The 26,591-nt window shown below is 43.5% G+C and overlaps 1 protein-coding gene across 2 annotated transcripts in view; it reads left to right on the top strand.

Moving 5' to 3' along the window:
• Positions 1-26,591, top strand: part of LOC109901131 (cyclin-dependent kinase 14) — a 207,512-nt gene that overhangs the window by 35,472 nt on the left and 145,449 nt on the right. For both annotated transcript variants that reach the window (XM_031787048.1, XM_031787049.1), the window contains 2 exons: positions 14,763-15,008; positions 24,183-24,277. In XM_031787048.1, coding sequence (XP_031642908.1) covers positions 14,763-15,008; positions 24,183-24,277 — 341 coding nt within the window. The remainder of the gene's footprint in view (positions 1-14,762; positions 15,009-24,182; positions 24,278-26,591) is intronic.

Genomic DNA, 26,591 nt, shown 5'->3' with positions numbered 1-26,591 from the left:
TGATGTAACTAACACAGCTCCTCTGGCTATGAGCAGTCACTGTGATGTAACTAACACAGCTCCTCTGGCTATGATCAGTCAATGTGATATGTGCAGCAGTGTTGTGTTGTTTTCTGAGACATGGTTTGTGTTATTTTCCATAGGGTATGTTTATCTCATGGCATTGCGTCTCTAATGATGGCCACAGATCTGGGACAATGAACGAAGGAGTGGTCCCTCGGCTCGGCTGTCTGAATATTTTATACAACCATTGATGTTAGTTAATTAGGAGTTGGTTGGGAAGTGAAACTCATCTCACTAAATATCTGTAGGCTTAGATTATAAGTAGGGAAACTCTCTCAATAAATATCTGAAGGCTGACATTGTAACATTATAATATGGTATAAGAGCTGTATTATATAATATAGGGCCAGAGCTAAACAGAGCAAAACAGTTCAATTTTTATTATGTTGAACTATTATTAAGTTACCACAAAGTGCCACTTACAGCAATTTCAGGAAGTGACTCTTTACCACTTACAGTAATTTCTTAATAACAAGTAAATAGAAAGCATCTCTGCTCTTTCCACTGCTGTCTCTGAGACAGTGGCCCATAGCAACGGCAGGTAGAGTGTATCCTGATCCACCTCTGTCAGCCCGTCTGACCTCATTGGAAGTAGGAATGAATGTCACATCTTCCTACATCCTTCCTTCCTCATGCAGCCCAGTAGTGGTTCAGTTACACTACAATATGAGCTCTAGATTATTAGAGAATGTACGGTCTATATATCTCATATTGTAATGTAACTGAACCACTACTGTACATTCTCTAATAATCTATCTAGCTCATATTGTAGTGTAACTGAACCACTAATGTACATTCTCTAATAATCTATCTAGCTCATATTGTAGTGTAGCTGAACCACTACTGTACATTCTCTAATAATCTAGAGCTCATATTGTAGTGTAACTGAACCACTACCGTACATTATCTAATAATCTATATATCTCATATTGTAGTGGAACTAACTTCCGGCGCCGACAGAGATGGCCGCCTCGCTTCGCGTTCCTAGGAAACTATGCAGTTTTTTTTTTTTTTACGTGTTATTTCTTACATTAGTACCCCAGGTCATCTTAGGTTTCATTACATACAGTCGAGAAGAACTACTGAATATAAGATCAGCGTCAACTCACCATCAGTACGACCAAGAATATGTTTTTCGCGACGCGGATCCTGTGTTCTGCCTTACAAACAGGACGGAATGGATCCCATGCAGCGACCCAAAAAAACGACTCCGAAAAATAGGGAAACGAGGCGGTCTTCTGGTCAGACTCCGGAGACGGGCACACCGTGCACCACTCCCTAGCATTCTTCTTGCCAATGTCCAGTCTCTTGACAACAAGGTTGATGAAATCCGAGCAAGGGTAGCATTCCAGAGGGACATCAGAGACTGTAAGGTTCTTTGCTTCACGGAAACATGGCTCACTGGAGAGACGCTATCCGAGGCAGTGCAGCCAACGGGTTTCTCCACGCATCGCGCCGACAGAAACAAACATCTTTCTGGTAAGAAGAGGGGCGGGGGCGTATGCCTTATGGCTAACGAGACATGGTGTGATGAAAGAAACATACAGGAACTCAAATCCTTCTGTTCACCTGATTTAGAATTCCTCCCAATCAAATGTAGACCGCATTATCTACCAAGAGAATTCTCTTCGATTATAATCACAGCCGTATATATCCCCCCCCAAGCAGACACATCGATGGCTCTGAACAAACTTTATTTAACTCTTTGCAAACTGGAAACCATTTATCCGGAGGCTGCATTCATTGTAGCTGGGGATTTTAACAAGGCTAATCTGAAAATTTTATCAGCATATCGATTGCGCAACCAGGGGTGGAAAAACCTTGGATCATTGTTACTCTAACTTCCGCGACGCATATAAGGCCCTGCCCCGCCCCCCTTTCGGAAAAGCTGACCACGACTCCATTTTGTTGATCCCTGCCTACAGACAGAAACTAAAACAAGAGGCTCCCACGCTGAGGTCTGTCCAACGCTGGTCCGACCAAGCTGACTCCACACTCCAAGACTGCTTCCATCACGTGGACTGGGATATGTTTCGTATTGCGTCAGATAACAATATTGACGAATACGCTGATTCGGTGTGCGAGTTCATCAGAACGTGCGTTGAAGATGTCGTTCCCATAGCAACGATTACAACATTCCCTCACCAGAAACCGTGGATTGATGGCAGCATTCGTGTGAAACTGAAAGCGCGAACCACTGCTTTTAATCAGGGCAAGGTGTCTGGTAACATGACCAAATACAAACAGTGCAGCTATTCCCTCCGCAAGGCAAGCGTCAGTACAGAGACAAAGTAGAATCTCAATTCAACGGCTCAGACACAAGAGGCATGTGGCAGGGTCTACAGTCAATCACGGACTACAGGAAGAAATCCAGCCCAGTCCCGGACCAGAAATGTCTTGCGCCCAGGCAGACTAAATAACTTTTTTGCCCGCTTCGAGGACAATACAGTGCCACTGACACGGCCTGCAACGAAAACATGCGGGCTCTCCTTCACTGCAGCCGAGGTGAGTAAGACATTTAAACGTGTTAACCCTCGCAAGGCTGCAGGCCCAGACGGCATCCCCAGCCGCGCCCTCAGAGCATGCGCAGACCAGCTGGCCGGTGTGTTTACGGACATATTCAATCAATCCCTATACCAGTCTGCTGTTCCCACATGCTTCAAGAGGGCCACCATTGTTCCTGTTCCCAAGAAAGCTAAGGTAACTGAGCTAAATGACTACCGCCCCGTAGCACTCACTTCCGTCATCATGAAGTGCTTTGAGAGACTAGTCAAGGACCATATCACCTCCACCCTACCTGACACCCTAGACCCACTCCAATTTGCTTACCGCCCAAATAGGTGCACAGACGATGCAATCTCAACCACACTGCACACTGCCCTAACCCATCTGGACAAGAGGAATACCTATGTGAGAATGCTGTTCATCGACTACAGCTCGGCATTCAACACCATAGTACCCTCCAAGCTCGTCATCAAGCTCGAGACCCTGGGTCTCGACCCCGCCCTGTGCAACTGGGTACTGGACTTCCTGACGGGCCGCCCCCAGGTGGTGAGGGTAGGCAACAACATCTCCTCCCCACTGATCCTCAACACTGGGGCCCCACAAGGGTGCGTTCTGAGCCCTCTCCTGTACTCCCTGTTCACCCACGACTGCGTGGTCACGCTCGCCTCCAACTCAATCATCAAGTTTGCGGACGACACAACAGTGGTAGGCTTGATTACCAACAACGACGAGACGGCCTACAGGGAGGAGGTGAGGGCCCTCGGAGTGTGGTGTCAGGAAAATAACCTCAACGTCAAAAATAACACTCAACGTCAACAAAACTAAGGAGATGATTGTGGACTTCAGGAAACAGCAGAGGGAACACCCCCCTATCCACATCGATGGAACAGTAGTGGAGAGGGTAGCAAGTTTTAAGTTCCTCGGCATACACATCACAGACAAACTGAATTGGTCCACTCACACAGACAGCATCGTGAAGAAGGCGCAGCAGCGCCTCTTCAACCTCAGGAGGCTGAAGAAATTTGGCTTGTCACCAAAAGCACTCACAAACTTCTACAGATGCACAATCGAGAGCATCCTGGCGGGCTGTATCACTGCCTGGTACGGCAACTGCTCCGCCCTCAACCGTAAGGCTCTCCAGAGGGTAGTGAGGTCTGCACAACGCATCACCGGGGGCAAACTACCTGCCCTCCAGGACACCTACACCACCCGATGTTACAGGAAGGCCATAAAGATCATCAAGGACATCAACCACCCGAGCCACTGCCTGTTCACCCCGCTATCATCCAGAAGGCGAGGTCAGTACAGGTGCATCAAAGCTGGGACCGAGAGACTGAAAAACAGCTTCTATCTCAAGGCCATCAGACTGTTAAACAGCCACCACTAACATTGAGTGGCTGCTGCCAACACACTGACACTGACACTGACTCAACTCCAGCCATTTTAATAATGGGAATTGATGGGAAATGATGTAAATATATCACTAGCCACTTTAAACAATGCTACCTTATATAATGTTACTTACCCTACATTATTCATCTCATATGCATACGTATATACTGTACTCTATATCATCGACTGCATCCTTATGTAATACATGTATCACTAGCCACTTTAACTATGCCACTTTGTTTACATACTCATCTCATATGTATATACTGTACTCGATACCATCTACTGTATCTTGCCTATGCTGCTCTGTACCATCACTCATTCATGTATCCTTATGTACATATTCTTTATCCCCTTACACTGTGTATAAGACAGTAGTTTTGGAATTGTTAGTTAGATTACTTGTTGGTTATTACTGCATTGTCGGAACTAGAAGCACAAGCATTTCGCTACACTCGCATTAACATCTCCTAACCATGTGTATGTGACAAATACAATTTGATTTTATTTTATTTGAAAATTTTGATTTTATTTTATTTGAACTGAACCACTACCGTACATTCTCTAATAATCTATCTAGCTCATATTGTAGTGTAACTGAACCACTACTGTACATTCTCTAATAATCTATCTAGCTCATATTGTAGTGTAGCTGAACCACTACTGTACATTCTCTAATAATCTAGAGCTCATATTGTAGTGTAACTGAACCACTACCGTACATTCTCTAATAATCTAGAGCTCATATTGTAGTGTAACTGAACCACTACCGTACATTCTCTAATAATCTAGAGCTCATATTGTAGTGTAACTGAACCACTACCGTACATTCTCTAATAATATATCTAGCTCATATTGTAGTGTAGCTGAACCACTACCGTACATTCTGTGGTGGTTAATTTCTTTACTATCAAATGAGGAGAGACAAACGTATCGCACACGTCATTCTAGCCATCCCGGATCCGGGATCGTGAATACAGCCTCAAGCTCATTACCATAACGCAACGTTAACTATTCATGAAAATCGCAAATGAAATGAAATAAATATGCTAGCTCTCAAGCTTAGCCTTTTGTTAACAACACTGTCATCTCAGATTTTCAAAATATGCTTTTCAACCATAGCAAAACAAGCATTTGTGTAACAGTATTGATAGCTGGCGTAGCATTTAGCGTTAGCTTTGAGCGGGCAACATTTTCACAAAAACAAGAAAAGCATTCAAATAAAATAATTTACCTTTGAAGAACTTCGGATGTTTTCAATGAGGAGACTCTCAGTTAGATAGCAAATGTTCAGTTTGTCCAAAAATATTCTTTGTGTAGGAGAAATCGCTCCGTTTTGTACATCAGGTTTGGCTACCAAAAAAACACGAAAATTCAGTCATCAAAACGCCTAACTTTTTTCCAAATTAACTCCATAATATCGACTGAAACATGGTAAATGTTGTTTAGAATCAATCCTCAAGGTGTTTTTCACATATCTCTTTGATGATATATCGTTCGTGGAAGTCTCCTCTCTCCCCTCAATCACATGGATCAATGCGTGCAGCTTGGAGATTACGCACCAATTTAGACAAAGGACACCGGGCGGACCCCTGGTAAATGTAGTCTCTTTATGGCCAATCTTCCAATGATATGCCTACAAATACGTCACAATGCTGCAGACACCTTGGGGAAACGGCAGAAAGTGGAGGCTCGTTCATGGCACATTCACAGCCATATAAGGAGACAATGGAAAACAGAGCCTCAAAAATTCTGCTCATTTCCTGTTTGAAGTTTCATCTTGGTTTCGCCTGTAGCATGAGTTCTGTGGCACTCACAGATAATATCTTTGCAGTTTTGGAAACGTCAGAGTGTTTTCTTTCCAAAGCTGTCAATTATATACATAGTCGAGCATCTTTTCGTGACAAAATATTGTGCTTACAACGGGCACGTTTTTTATCCAAAAATTAAAAGAGCGCCCCCTATATCCAAGAAGTTAAACTGAATCTTTATTGACCTATTAATAAGGGAGCAGGTCAATACAACAAACACATGCAAAGTGAATCGATTGAGTGCTCTACGATAATGATGGCTGGTTGACGAATCACCCTCAGATGCTTAGTTGAGAGCCCCGAGACAAAAGTACAAAGGTCTTTTATAGCCAAGATACACCCCTTTCTGTCTACATGACGAACAACAGATGTATGGAATGGGTCACAAGGTTAAGATTTGTATGAAAGATACTTATAATTCACAGCAGACAGTATCTGCTGTAAAAACTGTTTTCTTTGTGTAGATACCAGGGTCTGGCCCTGGGGTCATCTCTCCCTGGTACCATGTAGAACAGAAACATTAACTCATGCTCTGGAATGCGGTATCCCCAAAGACATCGTAAATCTTCCAGAGGCCCATCCCTAGTAGAACAAACACAGATGAGTCTTCTAACAACCCCTTATTCTGTTGCATAAAACAACCATTTGATGCAATAAAAGTATTATAACATCATCCTGCAATTCTGCTCTCACATTTCTCTAATAATCTATATATCTCATATTGTAGTGTCACTGAACCATTACTGTACATTCTCTAATAATCTATATATCTCATATTGTAGTGTAACTGAGCCATTACTGTACATTCTCTAATAATCTATCTAGCTCATATTGTAGTGTAACTGAGCTATTACTGTACATTCTCTAATAATCTATCTAGCTCATATTGTAGTGTAACTGAGCTATTACTGTACATTCTCTAATAATCTATATATCTCATATTGTAGTGTAACTGAGCCATTACTGTACATTCTCTAATAATCTATCTAGCTCATATTGTAGTGTAACTGAGCTATTACTGTACATTCTCTAATAATCTATATATCTCATATTGTAGTGTAACTGAGCCATTACTGTACATTCTCTAATAATCTATCTAGCTCATATTGTAGTGTAACTGAGCCATTACTGTAGATTCTCTAATAATCTATCTAGCTCATATCGTAGTGTAACTGAGCCATTACTGTACATTCTCTAATAATCTATCTAGCTCATATTGTAGTGTAACTGAACCATTACTGTACATTCTCTAATAATCTATATATCTCATATTGTAGTGTAACTGAACCACTACCGTACATTATCTAATAATCTATATATCTCATATTGTAGTGTAACTGAACCATTACTGTACATTCTCTAATAATCTATCTAGCTAATATTGTATTGTAACTGAACCACTACCATACATTATCTAATAATCTATCTAGCTCATATTGTAGTGTAACTGAACCACTACCGTACATTATCTAATAATCTATCTAGCTCATATTGTAGTGTAACTGAACCACTACTGTACATTATCTAATAATCTATATATCTCATATTGTATTGTAACTGAACCACTACCATACATTATCTAATAATCTATATATCTCATATTGTATTGTAACTGAACCACTACCATACATTATCTAATAATCTATATATCTCATATTGTATTGTAACTGAACCACTACCATACATTCTCTAATAATCTTGCAGCTCATATATCATAGTGAGACTGTCCTATCTGGGTTAGGGTGACAGAGACTAATTCAGGGTGTCATACTAGGTAAACTACAGCTACAGCATGCCCTGCCTACAGCTATGATATAATGATAGCATGCAAAAATATTTGTTTGCACATGTCACAACCATAGACACTGATTGTGTGTCTGCCAGCCAGTCCGTTCTCTCCACAGAGTCCAGAGAGGCTCATAGAGTCTTGCTCTGACATTTTTGGGAGGTCAGGAAGGGAAGTGGGATGTGTGCTGGGGAATGGGAGGAACTGGTAGAGAGAGGATGTAATGCATGCCTGTGTGTGTGTGTGTATGTGTGTGTGTGTGTGTGTATGTTTGCGTGTGCACGTGCATTTACACAAGCATCTGATATAAGGTCTTGTACATTGCTGTTGATGTTATTTTTGCATTACTGTTGAAACGTTTTGTTTGGGACATATGGGTTATGTCGTTGTGTTGTTGTCGAGATTTACTCTGCATGCATTAGTGCATTAGTGTTGCACTGTATACCAATACGTATGTACTTTTTCCAATACTAGAACATGTAAAATGCTTTGGTACTAGAATTGTAGTTTCGGTACTTCTGTCAAAATGTGTCTCAAGGATCAAGCCTGTCTATCAGCGTAGCCAACCCCCCTATGTAGTTAGGTTGATAAAAACAAAGTCAAATTGATTGTTTAATTTATTCTCTAGTGACGTAAAAAATTCAAATCATGATGTTGAACTCAAAAGATACCCAATGATTGAACAGAGCAGTAGCTGAGTTCATCTGTCTGGATGAAGTGCCATTCTGTGACTTTGGCTAATATGCTGTCTTGTTTTGCTGTGGTATCATTTTGGTATTGAGTATCTTGATGGTATTGAGTATCTTGATGGTATTGAGTATCTTGATGGTATTGAGTATCTTGATGGTATTGAGTATCTTGATGGTATTGAGTGTCTTGATGGTATTGAGTATTGTGATACAAAATGTAGTATTATCTAAAATAAGGACACACAACAACGAGGTTCTAGCTCCAGCATGTTTATTAACCTAACCCTCACATGTCATACCTACAGTGGGGAAAAAGAGTATTTAGTCAGCCACCAATTGTGCAAGTTCTCCCACTTAAAAAGATGAGAGAGGCCTGTAATTTTCATCATAGGTACACTTCAACTATGACAGACAAAATGAGAAATAGAAAATCCAGAAAATCACATTGTAGGATTTTTTATGAATTTATTTGCAAATTATGTTGGAAAATAAGTATTTGGTCAATAACAAAAGTTTATCTCAATACTTTGTTATATACCCTTTGTTGGCAAACGTTTTCTGTAAGTCTTCACAAGGTTTTCACACACTGTTGCTGTTATTTTGGCCCATTCCTCCATGCAGATATCCTCTAGAGCAGTAATGTTTTGGGGCTGTTGCTGGGCAACACGGACTTTCAACTCCCTCCAAAGATGTTCTATGGGGTTGAGATCTGGAGACTGGCTAGGCCACTCCAGGACCTTGAAATGCTTCTTACGAAGCCACTCCTTCGTTGCCCGGGCGGTGTGTTTGGGATCATTGTCATGCTGAAAGACCCAGCCACGTTTCATCTTCAATGCCCTTGCTGATGGAAGGAGGTTTTCACTCAAAATCTCACGATACATGGCCCCATTCATTCTTTCCTTTACACGGATCAGTCGTCCTGGTCCCTTTGCAGAAAAACAGCCCCAAAGCATGATGTTACTGATGGTAGGCTTTGTTACTTTGGTTCCAGCTCTCTGCAGGTCATTCACTAGGTCCCCCTGTGTGGTTCTGGGATTTTTGCTCACCGTTCTTGTGATCATTTTGACCCCACAGGGTGAAATCTTGCGTGGAGCCACAGATCGAGGGAGATTATCAGTGGTCTTGTATGTCTTCCATTTCCTAATAATTGCTCCCACAGTTGATTTCTTCAAACCAAGCTGCTTACCTATTGCAGATTCAGTCTTCCCAGCCTGGTGCAGGTCTACAATTTTGTTTCTGGTGTCCTTTGATAGCTCTTTGGTCTTGGCCATAGTGGAGTTTGGAGTGTGACTGTTTGAGGTTGTGGACAGGTGTCTTTTATACTGATAACAAGTTCAAACAGGTGCCATTAATACAGGTAACAAGTGGAGGACAGAAGAGCCTCTTAACGAAGAAGTTGCAGGTCTGTGAGAGCCAGAAATCTTGCTTGTTTGTAGGTGAACAAATACTTATTTTCCACCATAATTTGCAAATAAATTCATAAAAAATCCTACAATGTGATTTTCTGGATTTTTTTTCCTGATTTTGTCTGTCATAGTTGAAGTGTACCTATGATGAAAATTACAGGCCTCTCTCATCTTTTTAAGTGGGAGAACTTGCACAATTGGTGGCTGACTAAATACTTTTTCGCCCCACTGTAGGTACGGATACCCCCAAGGGACATCCTACTACATCTTCCCCTCTCCAATGAAGAAGAACTCAGCATGCATAACCACTGAAGCATAAATGCAATTTGGAAACCATTATTATTCTCTAACATGCTACTTCACATCCTAAAACAGTATGAAAGCATTAAATGACACAGTATGAACATTAACTTTGTCTCTTTTTGCTGGGTATGGTCCCCAACAGTATGTTTTCTCTTCACGTAACAGTCTTTCAGCCACTCTGGTGGCTTCACATCCCTTTTTGGGTGCGCTTGTGGCTCTGTGAGCATTCTCTCTCCTTCACCCTCTTTTTGTGCATTTTCTGTGGCCTCAGTCTGTGTGGCTGGTAGATCTGGAAGAGCTCTGAGGTGTGTTTTGTTCCTTCGTACCTCTTCTGAGCCTGTGTCCACCATATAGGAGCGTGGGGCATCCGCTTTCCTCAGCACTATTGCTGGTGTCTTTGAGTTTGTAATCCACACATGTTGACCTTCGGTCAGCTCTGGCCTCTCCGTAGCACGGTGTCTCCGATTAAAGTCTCCAGTTTGCATTTGTTTCAGCCGTTTGCCCCTCTCAGCGAAGGCCTTCCTGTTAGGCCATCGGGGTTTAAGCTGAGCCAGCGAGACAGGCAATGGGGAACGCAGCCTCCTGCCCATCAGGAGCTCGGCAGGCGACGGCCCATGATGCAGTGGTGTAACTCTGTAAGCTAACAGAGCCCTGTATGGATCCTTGATCTTTTTCAGCATTCCACAGCTCTCTCTGCCTCACCATTACTCTGTGCATGGAGGCTACTGGTCACATGTTTGAAGTCATATTCTGCGGCAAAAGCAGAAAAGGACCTCGCAGAGAACTACGGAGCGTTATCTGTAACCAGGACCTCAGCCACCCCTTGCCTGGAAAAATTACTTTAATCTATTGATAACACCAGCTGATGTGGTTATGGGTGTCTTTGCTATTTCAATGTATCTTGAGTAGTAATCTACCACTAGCAGATAAGCGTAATTTTGGCAGCTCTGTTGCCGTCATTGGCTCCGGATGACAAGGTTGTACTCAGACCAAGCCACCAAGCTACAGTGGAAGTCACTTTGGTGCACCCAAAAGGGCTTCAGCAGCTGAGGTAGTTCCTTCTGCCTGGGCCATCCCTTTTTGCACTGCTACACTATCTGTTGGCAGATGTGGTCTCGTTGTTGCTCCTCTGCAATCTGCTGCAGTTTGGTCTGAGATGCTGGTAGGCTGTCCCTTACTGCATTAATGGACACCTGTACCTCATCCTCTAGACAATGCTCCTCCTCTGATAATGGATGTTTAATTGGGGCCCTGGAGAGTGCATCAGCTGTGATCAGTGCCTTCCCTGGCACATACACCATCATGTGGGTGAACCTCAGTAATCTGAGGCGGAAGCGCAGAACTCTTGGAGGCAAGTCGTCCAGTGCTTTTGTCCCTAACAGAGCCAACAGTAGTTTGTGGTCAGTCTCTGCTGTAAACTGCAGGCCTATAAGGTATTGGCTGAGCCTTTCACATGCCCATGTGATAGCAAACGCCTCCTTCTCCACTTGTGCATACCTTTGCTCTGTGTCGGATAAGCTTTGGGAGATGTATGCTATTGGACGTCACTCCATGTTGTCCTGCATCTGTGTGAGGACCACCCTAGCCCAAAGGATGATGCATCTGCTGATACCTTTGTCTTAGCGTGGGGATGGTACTGGGCCAGCACTCTCTGTGAGGCCAGGTCTCCTTTGATTTTGTCAAACGCCACCTGTTGCACGTGACCCCATGACCAGTCATTCTCTTTGGCTAGTAAGTCTCTCAGGGGTTTTGTTTTATCTGAAAACTGTGGGAGGAACCTACATATGGTGGCCATGCCTAAGAAGGTCCTGACTTCAGCCATATTCTGGGGTATGGGCATATCTGTGATGGCGCTGATCTTCTCCGGGTCTCGCTCTATTCCAGCTGAACTGATTGTGTGTCCCAAGAACAATACCTCTGACTGTGCAGAAGTGCATTTTTCATTGAGTGTCAGGCCAGTCTCCTGGAGTCTGGTCAGAACTGCTGTGAGCCTTACATCATGTTCTGCTCTGTCCCTTCCACACACAAGCACATTTTCCGTTTGGACTATGACGCCACTCAGCCCATCCAACAGCTGGGACATGCGTCTTTGGAAATGCTCAGGACCGGAAGCGATTCCAAATGGCAAAACATGAAAACAGTAACGGCCAAACGGTGTTATAAACGTTGTGAGCGCCCTACTCTCTGATGACAGCGGTATCTGCCAGAAACCTGAGCGGGCATCCAGCTTTGTGAGGACTAGTGAGCCATCCAACTGAGCCAGTGATTACTCCACTGATGGTAAGATGTGTCTCTCTCTGCAGAGTGCCTCATTCAAGTTAGTCATGTCCACACAGATCCTTATGTCCCCATTGACTTTTGGGACCACCACCATCCCTGCACACCAGTCTGTGGGACTCTCTATTTTAGACATCGCCCCAATTTCTTCCATCCTTCCCAACTCTTCCTTTACTCTGGCCAATAAAGGGATAGGCACATGGCGGGGGGTAGTAAGGGCATAGGGGACAGCATCCTCTTTCAGGCGGATCCTTCCTAGACCAGAAAACACTTTTGGGAATTTATTTTTGAAAAGCTCACCTGGGTCCTCCATTTCGCTCACTCTCTCAATGAGATGCAATGCTTCAATTGCTGGCAGCCCCAGCAATGGTCTGGCCAGAGAGTCAATGATGAAGATTGGCTGGAGGGCACTTTTGTCTTTACTCTCCAGTTTAATCACCAACTGCCCTACCACTGGTAATATCTTATTACTGGGCCTGTATAGTTTTTTTGTTTGTAGAGAGCAAAAGGCCATCTCTGCTATAGATATACAGCCTAGTTGGGATAGCTGTCACTGCTGCCCCAGTGTCTAGTTTAAATGACACAACCTCCCCATTGAGTTTAATGTCTGAATGCCAGCCAGCATTGTTTTCCTTTACTTCTCCCAGAAAGATGCTGTCCTGCTGTACCTCCTCTGAAACCTCATGCATTTGCTTTAATCGACAGACAGCTGAAAAGTGTCCTCTCCTGTGACATTTCCTGCATCCCGCATCCTTTGCTGGGCAATCTTTCCATCTGTGGAAAGGGGATTTCCCACATTTGCGACAAACACTTGAACTAGCTACTGGTGCTGTCTGTGATTGTTTTCTCCCCTCAGTTTTTTTTTTAGCTCGGTATGAAAATGCATTTATTTCCTCACTCTCTTCGCTGTGCAAGGAGCTGCTGTCGCGCAGCATCGTCTGCTGGCTTTTTACTGTCTCACTCTGCCTAACCTGGTTTACAGCTTTGGACAAGGTAAGCTGGGAATCCAACTGTAACTTTTCAGAAAGTGATACATTTCTTATTCCGACTACAATCCGATCTCGGATCAGCTCTTCCCTGAGCGTACCAAACTGACAATGTTCTGCTAGTTTGTGAACAGCTGTGCTAAAACTGTCGGTGGTTTCACCCTTCTCCTGTTTGCGCATATTAAACCGAGCTCTCTCGAATATAATGTTGTCTCCCTACAAAATGCATTTCAAAACAGTCTTTAACAGCACTGTAGTTCAGTTTCTCTTCCTCAGTCAACGTTGAAGCATTTAATATATCCTCGGCTTCATCACCCATAGAGTAGATCAGTGTATTAACTTGAAATGCATAATTTTTCACGTTTAAGCCTGATGCTACCCCGTACCTTTCAAAGTGCCCGATCCATTTCAGCCAGTTTTGAATGTCCATACAATCAAAATTCTCTAGGGGACTAATGCGAAATCCATCAGCACTAGCCACTGGCTTGTCCGTGTTTGCGCCAGAGCCCATGGAGTCGCAAACCCTGAAATCCCGCCAGTTTCTTCCTCTTGCAACATGTTGCTTAGCAGTAACTTAGTCCTTTCTCGTTAGCTAGCACAATAATGATATGCGCTGTTTTATCTCCAACACTGTGCCCTCCCTGCTTTGAAACAGCCTGAATGTATGATTTACTTGGTACGTCCTTCACATTTATGTGATTATTAAAACGACTTCTGACACCATGTAGTATTATCTAAAATAAGGACGCACGACAACGAGGTTCTAGCTCCAGCATGTTTACTAACCTAACCCTCGCATGTCATACCTAGGTACGGATAACCCCAAGGGACATCCTTCTACACTAAAAAGTATGATTTGTTGTTGTTTGTTCCCTGTCAGAAGCCCAACTGTGTAACGTGACTAATCCTAACCTGGGTGAGAGAGCTACTCCGCTCTGAGAGCTGCAAGGTGACTCTTCTGCAGCCTGGTCATTGTATATATGTAGTGATTAGAATAGCAGCTTGTTGGGGAGTCCAGTACTAAATATTTAATCTGAAAGGTAGGCTGTGGCACAACACGACACGCTGCCTGGTCCTTTTTTGCCCAGGGAACAAACACACTCTTTGGCGGCTGTGGAGTAGCCGGTAGGTTGCATTGTGTTTAGAGGAAATGCATGTGTATGTGTGTGTTTGTGTGCGCATATGTGCACTTGTGTGTACTTGTGTGAGTGTGTGAGTAGGCACAGCAGCAATGGGGTGTAAAAGAGGCAGCAGCAGGAACAGAGTAGTATGGTTGCTGTGTTTTGATCAGAGGGACATGGAGATAAAGACCTTCTAACAGAGAGAGGTAGCACTGGGACTCCACAGGGAGGGAGAGATGGAGACAGACAGAGAGATTACATGAAGGTAGATCTAGAGGAGGAGGGGAGTTGGTGGGGGGAAGGGGGGTAATATTGGTCCGAACAGCAGTAAATGCAGATGTAATAATTTTCCTCACTTTCATTTTCGCTCACCCTCTTTCTCCTTTCTCTCCTCCCTCTCTGTCGGTCCCTCACTCCTCTCAGATATGTGTCACAAAGATGTCCACACGCAGCGGACAGGGAAAGGACTCGGTCATCACGCCCCTGGACACCATCCCTGAGGACAGGAAGGTAAGGGTTCAGCGGACACAGAGCGGTTTCGACGCCTTCGAGAAACCCGCCAGCCAGGTGAAGAGGGTGCACTCAGAGAACAATGCCTGTATCTCCTCCAAGGCCTCATCTACTGGGAAAGAGTCGCCCAAACTGCGCCGACACTCCAGCCCCAGTTCTGTAAGTCTATACAGTAGCCTACACACTGTATGCTACATACTGTATATAAAATACACAGCACAGTCTATAGTATACACAGTCTGTTGTCTACTCACTGAACAGCAGGGCTCATTATTAATAATGATAATGACATAATTACAAATATTTTGTGGACTGTAAATTGACCACAAGAAGCCCAAACAGATATAATGTTTGACTAAATGTTTGACTATGTGGGAATACATGGCAACAGATGTATTAAATAAAAATCACTTGGAGCTGTTTTCCTTGTCTTTTATGTCCAATTTTTTTTAAATATCTTTAAAAAAATAATTATTGTTGATTTCTTGCTTTGAAAACTTGGGGGTCAAATGAAACCCCCCACGAGCCAAATTCGGCCCACAGGTCGCCAGTTGGGAAACACTGCAGTCGATAGTATACAGTACAGACTATAGGCCTGCAGTACATTATACTGGTTGGCGCGACTATAGTACACATTGGTTGAAGCTCAATGTTGAGTTGAGTTTATGAGTATATGAGTTTATTTTTATTTTTACAGGGACAGTGCACATTAATCAACATTTCAGTAAAAGTGCCGGTTTTAGCCAACCGGCTAATTTTCAACCGCAGTCCCTGGGCAGGTTATTAAAAACAATTACAATATAGACAATAGCAACATAGAACAAGCAAGACATAGCATACAGACAGAGCAACATAGGACAAGCAAGACGTAGCATACAGACAGAGCAGCATAAAACAAAAAGCAGCAAGACAAAATTCATAAGAGCAACAAAGTGTTTCCACACCTCACAAGCTACAGACAACAGACAACATGGAGTGGCAACACACAGCTAGGGACCATGTTCACAAATCTGATTGACCTTTAGCCATGTCTTCAAGCATTTTGTGAAAGTGTGATATGTGGTGCAGTTATGTGTGTCTGATGGCAGTGTATTCCAGACATGGGAAGCTCTCACAGAGAATGCAGATTTACTAAAGGTGCTTTTCCTTAGGGGAACTATACAGTCACCTCTCATGGCAGACCTTGTGGATCTGCTGCCATATGTCTGGGTTTTCTGTTTAACAAAAATATTGAGTGGAGGGGGAGCCAGGCCATTGAGGATCTTGAATACAAGACAATTGAGGATCTTGAATACAAATTCATAAATTCATATCTCCCTACCATCACATGTAAGCCAATATGACACCCTCCCCGCTTCTCGTATTGCTCTCATGTGCACATTTCTACCCAATAAAAAACAACGATGTGCCTCCTTTCTGGAGCATTTTTGACAATGCTAACATATTTTTAGCCGAATCTCAGAGTTCTAAAACCGGTTGCAACTCGGTTGCTACGCAACAGTAGCAGCTAACTAGGAGAATGCTTGTAGCTGCAGCTAGCTAGCTTACACCAGTTGGATAAGAAGCAAAAAGGAAGGTAGCTAGCTAGCTTACACCAGTTGGGTAAGAAGCAAAAGGAAGGTAGCTAGCTAGCTTACACCAGTTGGATAAGAAGCTAAATGAAGGTAGCTAGCTAGCTTACACCAGTTGGATAAGAAGCTAAAGGAAGGTAGCTAGCTTTGCTATGACTGAACACTTGTGTGTAATGAACTTTGGGAAAACTGCCACACTGTTTATTTATAATACATGCACACGCCAGAACAAACGTGTCGCTGTTAGAAAATCCATAGCAAATTATATCCCTTAGCTTATTAATTAATTTAGTTCGCACCCTCCTCTGTCAATGCTATTTTCTTCTTGTCATTATAATCCAAATTTGCGCTTACTGATCAACACAGTGTCAAGTTACTTTTTAATGTGTTCCTGAAAACCTGAAGTCGCCATTCACAAGTAAAAAGTAGCAGGGGTGCAGGTTGCACACAAAGCATCCAGGTAAAACAACAACCTCATAAGGATCATTGCTTGCTTCCACGACCTTGTGAAGTCAAAATAAAATGGCACGTTTGCTATCTTATGTGATAAAATGTAACTGTTTTCAAGGAAGAGAAATAAACATTCAACCAGTACTGAGTGACTGAACAAAAACATTTTGGAACGAACGTGTGCTGTCATCATTTATATAGTGTCAAGTTGACATATCTATAACAGGGTCCGTAGTGTAACGCTTAGCATCACCACGCTGGGGTTTGAAGGTCATGGGTTCACCTACCGGAGGGGCTCTTTTGGCCATTCTCTTTCGTGTATAGTTTTTGACCTCCCCCTTTCCCATTACACACTCACACACTGGTGTGCACACGTACGCACAATGTGTGATTACTTTCATTTATTAGGTGTTTCTTAAAAGAGCCTTTGGGTTCGTTCGGCATCGTTGAGTGGCAAGGTACAGAGAGTGTGACGCATACTAATACTGGTGCGCGCGTCTTGCTTCTACGGAGGGGAGAACAGTGGAGAGACCAGCTCTCAAACTCTCGAAGAAGGCGTCATTGCCCTCATCTGTCAGATGCATGCCATCCCTACGTTACAAATACATGCGATAAGTTGCACAGGTTGTAAACGATTCCTTTTCAGCCACCACTTTCTGTCATTTGAGAAGCTAAGAAGTTCTTCAAGCTGGCCCACGTCGAGCTGACAAACGACTTACGCATATTCATAATCACATAGTACATCACACACTATCAGTAGCAGTTATGTATGTTCTGTTCCATCTCATTTCATATTTATACTGCCATTTATATTTGTGGGAATGTGTGCTCTTTTACTGGAGTTGGACAGCTGTGTACAACATTACTAAAAACATTTGTAGCTAAAGGATTTAGAGCACCTATCCAATGTCAGATTTGTACATATTTATTCTTAAAAGTATTTTGTACTTTTTTGTTACATGTGTTTGTCTCTCAGCAGTTTGTCATTTGTCACAGTGTTTGTATCAGGAGTTACTAAAATTGCTATTGACGAGCCACAGGGTCATACATGCCTTTTTGTTCATAGAGACCTGAAATAGTAGAATCAGGTGTGGTAGAACTGGGCTTGAACAAGACAGCCTGCATAACCCTGTAGCTATTCAAGCGCAATTGTGGCCATCCCTGAATTGTAAGTGCAAAGTTTACGAAGGCTGATGAATGTACATTTGATTGTAAATGGTTTATTTTGTAATAACTCACTGTTGTTTACAGGTAGTGCAGTACTAGGCCTTTCTTCAGAAAACATTTTCATTTAAATAGTTTATTATTACTTTCATTTAAAATAGATTATTTTGTGTATTTTGTGTATTTTCCAGGAGCTTTCTCCATTATCTTGTTAAAAGGAATCAGGGTAAACATTTCCAGTTTATGCCATATTGGCTTAAATGGGCTTCAGTTGTTTTGCTTCTCTCTAGAAATGCAACAGTTAATATTAAATAAATACTAATAACTACATTTTGTCTGTTGCCATTTGTCATTATTGTGTACTTTTACTTGTATTGCTGTGTTTTGCTCAAGCACACATTGTCTTAGTGTGGGGTGCAATACATTACCTTGAATGCGGTACAAATCACATCATTGTGGAAGCACCTCCTGTAAGAGTGTGAACTAAGCTGTTTGAGAAGGTTTGAATCCTTAGCAACCTGCATACACATTGTTGAAAGTACAATTGACCAACATAGCTACTGTAGTAGGTCAAAGTGGTGTGCTGGAAGACCTTGGTAGAGTATGGGTGAAGTATGCATTGTGGTGCTCGTGAATTTCAGACCAATGCCTACTTCTCACTTAAAACATAGTTGTTTTTAAATGTATACAATACACTGTGCAGTCTATATGTACAGTCACTAATATACAGCACACAATGCTATAGCATTAACATCAGACAATAATGGGAGAGAAAATTCTGTATTATTATTCTGTATTTGCTAGTGTTTTGCTAATGTTTTGTTTTGGCATTTAAAACTAGATTTAGATGGATGTGAGGGTGCATCCGGGGGCGTGTCACCGAAATCATCCGCTTTTCAGGGGAAAAGCAGAGAAGAGGCGAAGCCTCAAAACGGATGCTTCAGTTTTCATCCGAGCTCCCTCAGGCGTTTCTTTTACGCCTGCTACATTAGGCTAAGATTGATGATCTGAAAATGAGAAAACAAGCTAACCAGAATGTCATTTCCATTTGGTGGCTAATTGAATGTTGTTACCAGAAGACCTGTATTGCTTAATCATGTAGATTAGAAATGTTTCAAATCGTGTCTTCAATGTATTTTCATTTAGCTCAATTATTATTATTGTGCACACACAATAAGATGTAATAACTATTATATTATTCTTGAATGATTGTCTGTCGGCATTTCTGTAATTTGTCTGTAATTTTTCAGTATGATTTGTTTGTGTCACGTCCTGACCATAGAGAGCCCTCAGTTCTCTATGGTGTTTAGGTCAGAGCGTGACTAGGGGGGTGATTAATCATTGATTAGTCATTGATTTTCTATGTGCCTGGGTTGTATGGTTCCCAATTAGAGGCAGCTGGTAATCGTTGCCTCTAATTGGGGATCATATTTAGGAAGCCCTTTCTCTCACCTGCTTTGTGGGAAATTGTTTTGTTGAGTGCTGATGTGTGCGCTGTTACTTCACTGTTGTTGTTTATTGTTTTGTTTAAGTTTCACTAATAAAACAGGAGGAACTCGAATAATGCTGCGCCTTGGTCCGTCTATCCTAACAACCGTGACAGAATATCCCACCAACGCAGGACTAAGCAGCGTGTTATGGAGGTTAAGGAGTTTTGGACATGGGGGGAAATCATGTCCAGATGTGAGACCCTTCCTTGGAAGGAGACACCAAGGAAGGTGGAATGACAGTGATGCCGCCGGGGACCGTGGCCACAGAAACCCCAAGATTTGTTTGGGGTGGGGGCACGAGGGGTGGTTGGCGGAGCAGCGGAGAGTGGAAGAGCGGGTCATCAGTGCAGTGCCATCTGTGCCAGCTCCCCGTACTCACTCTGAAGAGCCAGAGACCGTCAGGGAGGCGATGGAGAAGTTGGGAGAGACAGAGATGAGAGAGATGTTGGTCAAGTGTGTTCTGCTCAACATTCGACCTGAAGAGCCTGTCAGCAGTCTAGTGAAGTCTGTGCCGGCTTCAGGCATCTGGCCTCCAGTGCGCCTTCCTAGCCCGGTTGTTCCGGTGCCAGCTCCCCGCACCCGCCCTGAAGTGCGTGTCACCAGTCCGGTGACACCTGTGCTGGCTCCACGCACCAGGCCTCCAGTGCGCCCCCCCCCCCAGTCCCGCTCCATTGCAGGAACCTTCCTCTGCGTCGTTGCCCAGTCCAGGCACGGCGTCCAGTCCCGCTCCAAGGCCGGAGCCTTCCTCTGCGCCGGTGCCCAGTCCAGGCACGGTGTCCAGTCCCGCTCCATGGCAGGAGCCTTCTTCTGCGCCGGTGCCCAGTCCGGGCACGGCGTCCAATGCCGGAGCTCTCCTCTGAGCCGGTGTCCAGTCCGGGCGCGGCATCCAACCCAGCTCCATGGCTGAAGCCTTCCGCTTTGCCGGTGCCCAGTCCAGGCACGGCGTTCAACCCAGCTCCATGGCCGGAGCCTTCCTTGGCGCCGGTGCCCAGTCCAGGCGCGGTGTCCAACCCAGCTCCATGGCCGGATCCGTGGTCGAGGCGGTGGCTATGACCCGCACCGGAGCCGCCACCGACACAAGTCATCCCCCCTACCCTCCCCATTTGGTTTCAGGTTTTGCGGCCGGAGTCCGCACCTTTGGGGGCGGGTACTGTCACGCCCTGACCATAGAGAGCCCTCTGTGGTCAGAGCGTGACCAGTCATTGATTTTCTATGTGGCTGGGTTGTATGGTTCCCAATTAGAGGCAGCTAGTAATCGTTGCCTCTATTGGGGATCATATTTAGGAACCCCTTTCTCCCACCTGCTTTGTGGGATATTGTTTTGTTGAGTGCTGATGTGTGCTCTGTTACTTCATGGTCATTGTTTGTTTATTGTTTATTGCTGGGCCTTGGTCCGTCTATCCTAACAACCGTGACAGTTTGGGTCACAACACATCTAACAATGTAAATTGATGTAAGTGTAATGGTCCTATTGCTTAGGCTACTGGAGCCATCAGCCATCTTTCCCTGCCTACTTCTCTTATTTTTTCAGCATTTCATGCTGAACCACTTATTTTCCAGTGATGTTCTAGTATTTCAAATAGTACATTGGTGTACATCTCAGAGCTACAGTCCTCACGGACCACAGTCCTGCTGTTAGGTTTCAGCCCTCTCTCCCTGACATGTAATCAACCAGTTAATGCTACTGACTGGCCAGAGGGTCCACACACCTGGCTCCACAGATTGTAATGAGTGTCTAATTAAAAGCCAAGGACAAACACCTGGTGTATGCTGCCCCTGCTGCCCTTGAGGACCAGAGCTCTGCACTCTTGTTGTAGAACATTACATGGCTAATGTCAAATAACTTCAGTAGGGTCTTTAGCTTACAGTACTGTACCAGCATGGGGTAGGCAGGAAGAGACCTGAGGTATTTACCATCCACAGAGAGCGGACAGAGACAAAGGCTATAAACAGATAGAAAATGAAAGGTTGAAAGAGAGAACCCCAGATAGCATCCATTTGGTTGAACATTCATAGACATGGAAAATGCATGAGATGTACAGTACAAGGGGCACTTAGAATGGAGGAGACAGAGAGAGAGAGAAATTGAATCGAGAGAGAGCGAGAGGGAGAGAGAGGCAAAGCTGAACGGTAGCCGCATAGGAACCCCACCTTACCCCGAGACATCCAATTCCTTGTTAACTGGTGGGGAAATTAAGTGGGGCTATCCGGCCAGGTAGTAGGCTCTCAGCCAATCAGGCTAGTGATGTGTCTCACCCTTAACCCTGACCTCCATTTCTCTAATAATCAACCTGTGTACTGCTAAACCATCAGGCCAACAATCCACTGGAGAGCCGCTTCACACATTGACTGGTCCTGAGTGTGTGTTTGTGTTGGCTCACCAGGCTGTTGGCCGAAAAACTACCCTGTGTTTGTTGGACGTATCTTTGGGTCAGGACCTACTCCCTTTACTATATAACAGACACTAGGTGAGTGTGTTTGTGTTGCAGCAGATTCTGTGTTTCAGCAGATTCTGTGTTGCAGCAGATTCCGTGTTGCAGCAGATTCCGTGTTGCAGCAGATTCCATGTTGCAGCAGATTCTATGTTGCAGCATATCCCATTGTTGGCCCATTTGAGTCCTACCAGACCCTACAGTGGCCTTTAACAGCCCTGTATTTGACCTGTAATAGGCTGAGATGTGTGAGCTGCCTGCAGCCTGTCCAGCTGGGTTTCACTCACTTCCTGTCGTCTCCCAGGAGAATTTCTTTGTTTATAAAACCCTGAAATGCTGCATGGACTTATTAGTGGGGCAGCAGGAGATGACTAGATAGCAACCATAGGGGAGAAGACACTGCTAAAAACTGTGAGTGCATGTTTGCGTGTGTGTGCTTATGTGCTTTTTTGCATGCGTGTGTGTATGTGCACATACATGCGTGTGTGTTTGCGTGACTGTGTGTGCCCACACTGCCCAAAGAGAGACAGTGATGACGGGAGAACTGAGTTATTCCCCAGGGATTGTCTGGAATGTGTTGGAGCTTTCTCTCGTGTGGCCCACTCGCTCTTTAAATGACAAAACAGAGACATTTCAGCAGCCAGACGTTAACCTCTAGAAGCCCCTGTATTTAAAATATGACAACAGTAAGAGATCGCAGGTATATTTATGTCTGTCTGCCACCAGGGCTGAAATGCTACATCACTGAAAGGACAGACAGGTCCACAACAGGTTACATTGCTGTCAGTCATTGTTCTTTTCAGTTATTCTTAAAGGTAACAATGGAATGTAAGAGAAAGTCTTGATGACATGCGGACGCATGCACGGATGCACGCAGACACACGCGCAAACACACACGCGCACACACACACACACACACACACACACACACACACACACACACACACACACACACACACACACACACACACACACACACACACACACACTGAGAGTGGAACAAATCGAACAGGCCGTAAACATGACACACTATTATGAAACCGATCCAGTACCTTGTTGTGTCCTCTGTACTCCTGTTACCCTGGCCAGGTGTGATTGCAGACTGTGCTATTAAACCCAATTGAAATGAGAGTTTATCAAAATTGGATTTGTTTTCGATTCTTTTGTGGGTCTGTGTAATCACAGGGAAATATGTGTCTCTAATATGGTCATACATTTGGCAGAAGGTTAGGATATGCAGCTCAGTTTCCACCTCATTTTGTGGGCAGTGTGCACATAGCCTGTCTTCTCTAGAGAGCCAGGTCTGCCTTCGGCGGCCTTAATTCATCTGACTGGTGTCACCTCTGTCACCGTCCCATGATCCTCCATGATCCATCATGATCCCCACGGAGCGCTTAGAGAGAAACATGACACGGTCAGGATTTGTTCCACCTCTATAGGACCTGCTGTTTTCCAATGATAGAACGGGTACCATCTTCATTCAAACATTGATAGGACCCGTCCTATATTCATTCAACAGTTGATTGTCAATACCATGCAGCCAAAACTCGTTTAATAAAATGGTTGTACCTGCAAAGCGTACACCTTCTGCACTGTTATCTTACCAATGAACTCCAGAAATATGAAAATTAGTTAGAGAAGTGTGGAATTGTGGTCTGAAGTGGCTTAAAAGCAATATACTCTTGAGATCTTCTGAGATTCACAAAGCACATACTACTATTTTTTTTTTCAATGGTGTTCGGTCCTGCTTGCTGCAGCAGTGATATTTCCTCCAGACCTTTATTACAGAGTCTCTGTGTGTGAAATCCTACACAACCCATTTCCTGGATGACTGAAAGCTTTCCATCATCCAGAGTAGAAACCAGTGAAACAGACCGTGCCATTTTTCTACAGGCTATGTGCCAGCAGGGTCACAAGTGTCTGGTGTTACAGAGTGAATCTGGTGTTTGTTGTCTTTAGGCCTCTTGACCCAAACCACAACATCTACTGTACCATGTCCCTCCTTGTGAAATAGCACGTACAGTATAGTAGCTTTCTTAGGGTTAACATTATTGTTTTAACAATGCTGTTACATCAACCAAGCTCCAAGTGCTGTGGCTCTTCCATCATCTACACAGATATAGATTGCCCCTAAGGCTGCTCTCTCACTTAATACAGCCAAACTGAGCCCTCTCTACCGAAATTGGTGTCTCTTTTCCTGAATTATATTCTCTCTCTCTGTTTCAGCCCACAAGCCCCAAGTTCGGAAAGGCTGATTCCTATGAGAAGCTTGAGAAGCTGGGAGAAGGCTCGTACGCTACAGTATACAAAGGGAAAAGCAAGTGAGTGCCTAAACAATGTTAATGGAATGGTCCAATGCAGCTGTTATTATCTCAATATCAAATCTTTTTTGGGTAGCAATTAAATACCTTAATGTGATTATTTTCAATTAAAAATAGTTTTAAATAGTTTTTTGTCTGGGAGGGGTGTGGGTGGGAAAGGGAAACATTTGGAACTCTCTTTCTTATTGGTTTACACATTTACAGTCTGGTGATGTCACCAGGCAGGCCAAAGCTCCATCCCACCAAACAGACTGAAACTTCAGGTGGTCTTTTCAAACAGCTCTTACACTAAAAGTGCATTGTAATAATTTTCTCAATTTCACAGTATTATTCGAACCTTAAAGTGTGGAAATATACAGTGGGGCAAAAAAGTATTTAGTCAGCCACCAATTGTGCAAGTTCTCCCACTTAAAAATATGAGAGAGGCCTGTAATTTTCATCATAGGTACACTTCAACTATAAAAAAATCCAGAAAATCAAATTGTAGGATTTTTAATGAATTTATTTGCAAATTATGGTGGAAAATACGTATTTGGTCACCTACAAACAAGCAAGATTTCTGGCTCTCACAGACCTGTAACTTCTTCTTTAAGAGGCTTCTCTGTCCTCCACTCGTTACCTGTATTAATGGCACCTGTTTGAACTTGTTATCAGTATAAAAGACACTTGTCCATAACCTCAAACAGTCACACTCCAAACTCCACTATGGCCAAGATGAAAGAGCTGTCAAAGGACACCAGAAACAAAATTGTAGACCTGCACCAGGCTGGGAAGACTGAATCTGCAATAGGTAAGCTTGGTTTGAAGAAATCAACTGTGGGAGCAATTACTAGGAAATGGAAGACATACAAGACCACTGATAATCTCCCTCGATCTGGGGCTCCACGCAAGATCTCACCCCGTGGGGTCAAAATGATCACAAGAACGGTGAGCAAAAATCCCAGAACCACACAGGGGGACCTGCAGATGACCTGCAGAGAGCTGGGACCAAAGTAACAAAGCCTACCATCAGTAACACACTACGCCGCCAGGGACTCAAATCCTGCAGTGCCAGACGTGTCCCCCTGCTTAAGCCAGTAAATGTTCAGGCCCGTCTGAAGTTTGCTAGAGAGCATTTGGATGACCCAGAAGAAGATTGGGAGAATGTCATATGGTCAGATGAAACCAAAATAGAACTTTTTGGTAAAAACTCAACTCGTTGTGTTTGGAGGACAAAGAATGCTGAGTTGCATCCAAAGAACACCATACCTACTGTGAAGCATGGCGGTGGAAACATCTTGCTTTGGGGCTGTTTCCTGCAAAGGGACCAGGACGACTGATCCGTGTAAAGGAAAGAATGAATGGGGCCATGTATCGTGAGATTTTGAGTGAAAACCTCCTTCCATCAGCAAGGGCATTGAAGATGAAACGTGGCTGGGTCTTTCAGCATGACAATGATCCCAAACACACCGCCCGGGTAACGAAGGAGTGGCTTCGTAAGAAGCATTTCAAGGTCCTGGAGTGGCCTAGCCAGTCTCCAGATCTCAACCCCAAAGAAAATCTTTGGAGAGATTTGAAAGTCTGTGTTGCCCAGTAACAGCTCCAAAACATCACTGCTCTAGAGGAGATCTACATGGAGGAATGGGCCAAAATACCAGCAACAGTGTGTGAAAACCTTGTGAAGACTTACAGAAAACGTTTGACCTCTGTCATTGCCAACAAAGGGTATATAACAAAGTATTGAGATACACTTTTGTTATTGAGCAAATACTTATTTTCCACCATAATTTGCAAATAAATTCATAAAAAATCCTACAATGTTATTTTCTGGATTTTTTTTTCTAGTTTTGTCTGTCATAGTTGAAGTGTACCTATGATGAGAATTACAGGCCTCTCTCATCTTTTTAAGTGGGAGAACTTGCACAATTGTTCGCTGACTAAATACTTTTTTGCCCCACTGTATATAAAACACAGGAAAGTCACGTTTTTGACTGCACTGCATTTTCCACATTTCCTACATAACTGTGTATGACCAATTTAAATGTGTGTAGCTGCTTGTAATCATGAAGCAGTAAAGTGGTTAAGGATAATAACAATTACTGTCCATATTCCATATTCATTTATTTTCCATATTACACTAATAACAAATCTGCACTTCCCAACCATGAAATACAATTTGTTTTATAAAATTTTGGAATGGAATTATTTAACGATTGTTTTTAAGAGTTATTGTTATGTTATTTTCCTTTTTTCCTGTTTGTGCATAGCTGTAAAATTCCCCAGGTTCTGATAATTAAAATGTAGCAAATGAAAATGTCATAGCCGTAAATGGATT

The sequence above is a fragment of the Oncorhynchus kisutch genome, linkage group LG13 (genome assembly GCF_002021735.2).
Source record: "Oncorhynchus kisutch isolate 150728-3 linkage group LG13, Okis_V2, whole genome shotgun sequence".
NCBI classification, from domain to species: domain Eukaryota; kingdom Metazoa; phylum Chordata; class Actinopteri; order Salmoniformes; family Salmonidae; genus Oncorhynchus; species Oncorhynchus kisutch.
The sequence above is the reverse complement of the archived record's forward strand: the minus strand, read 5'-3'. Positions and strand labels throughout refer to the sequence as shown.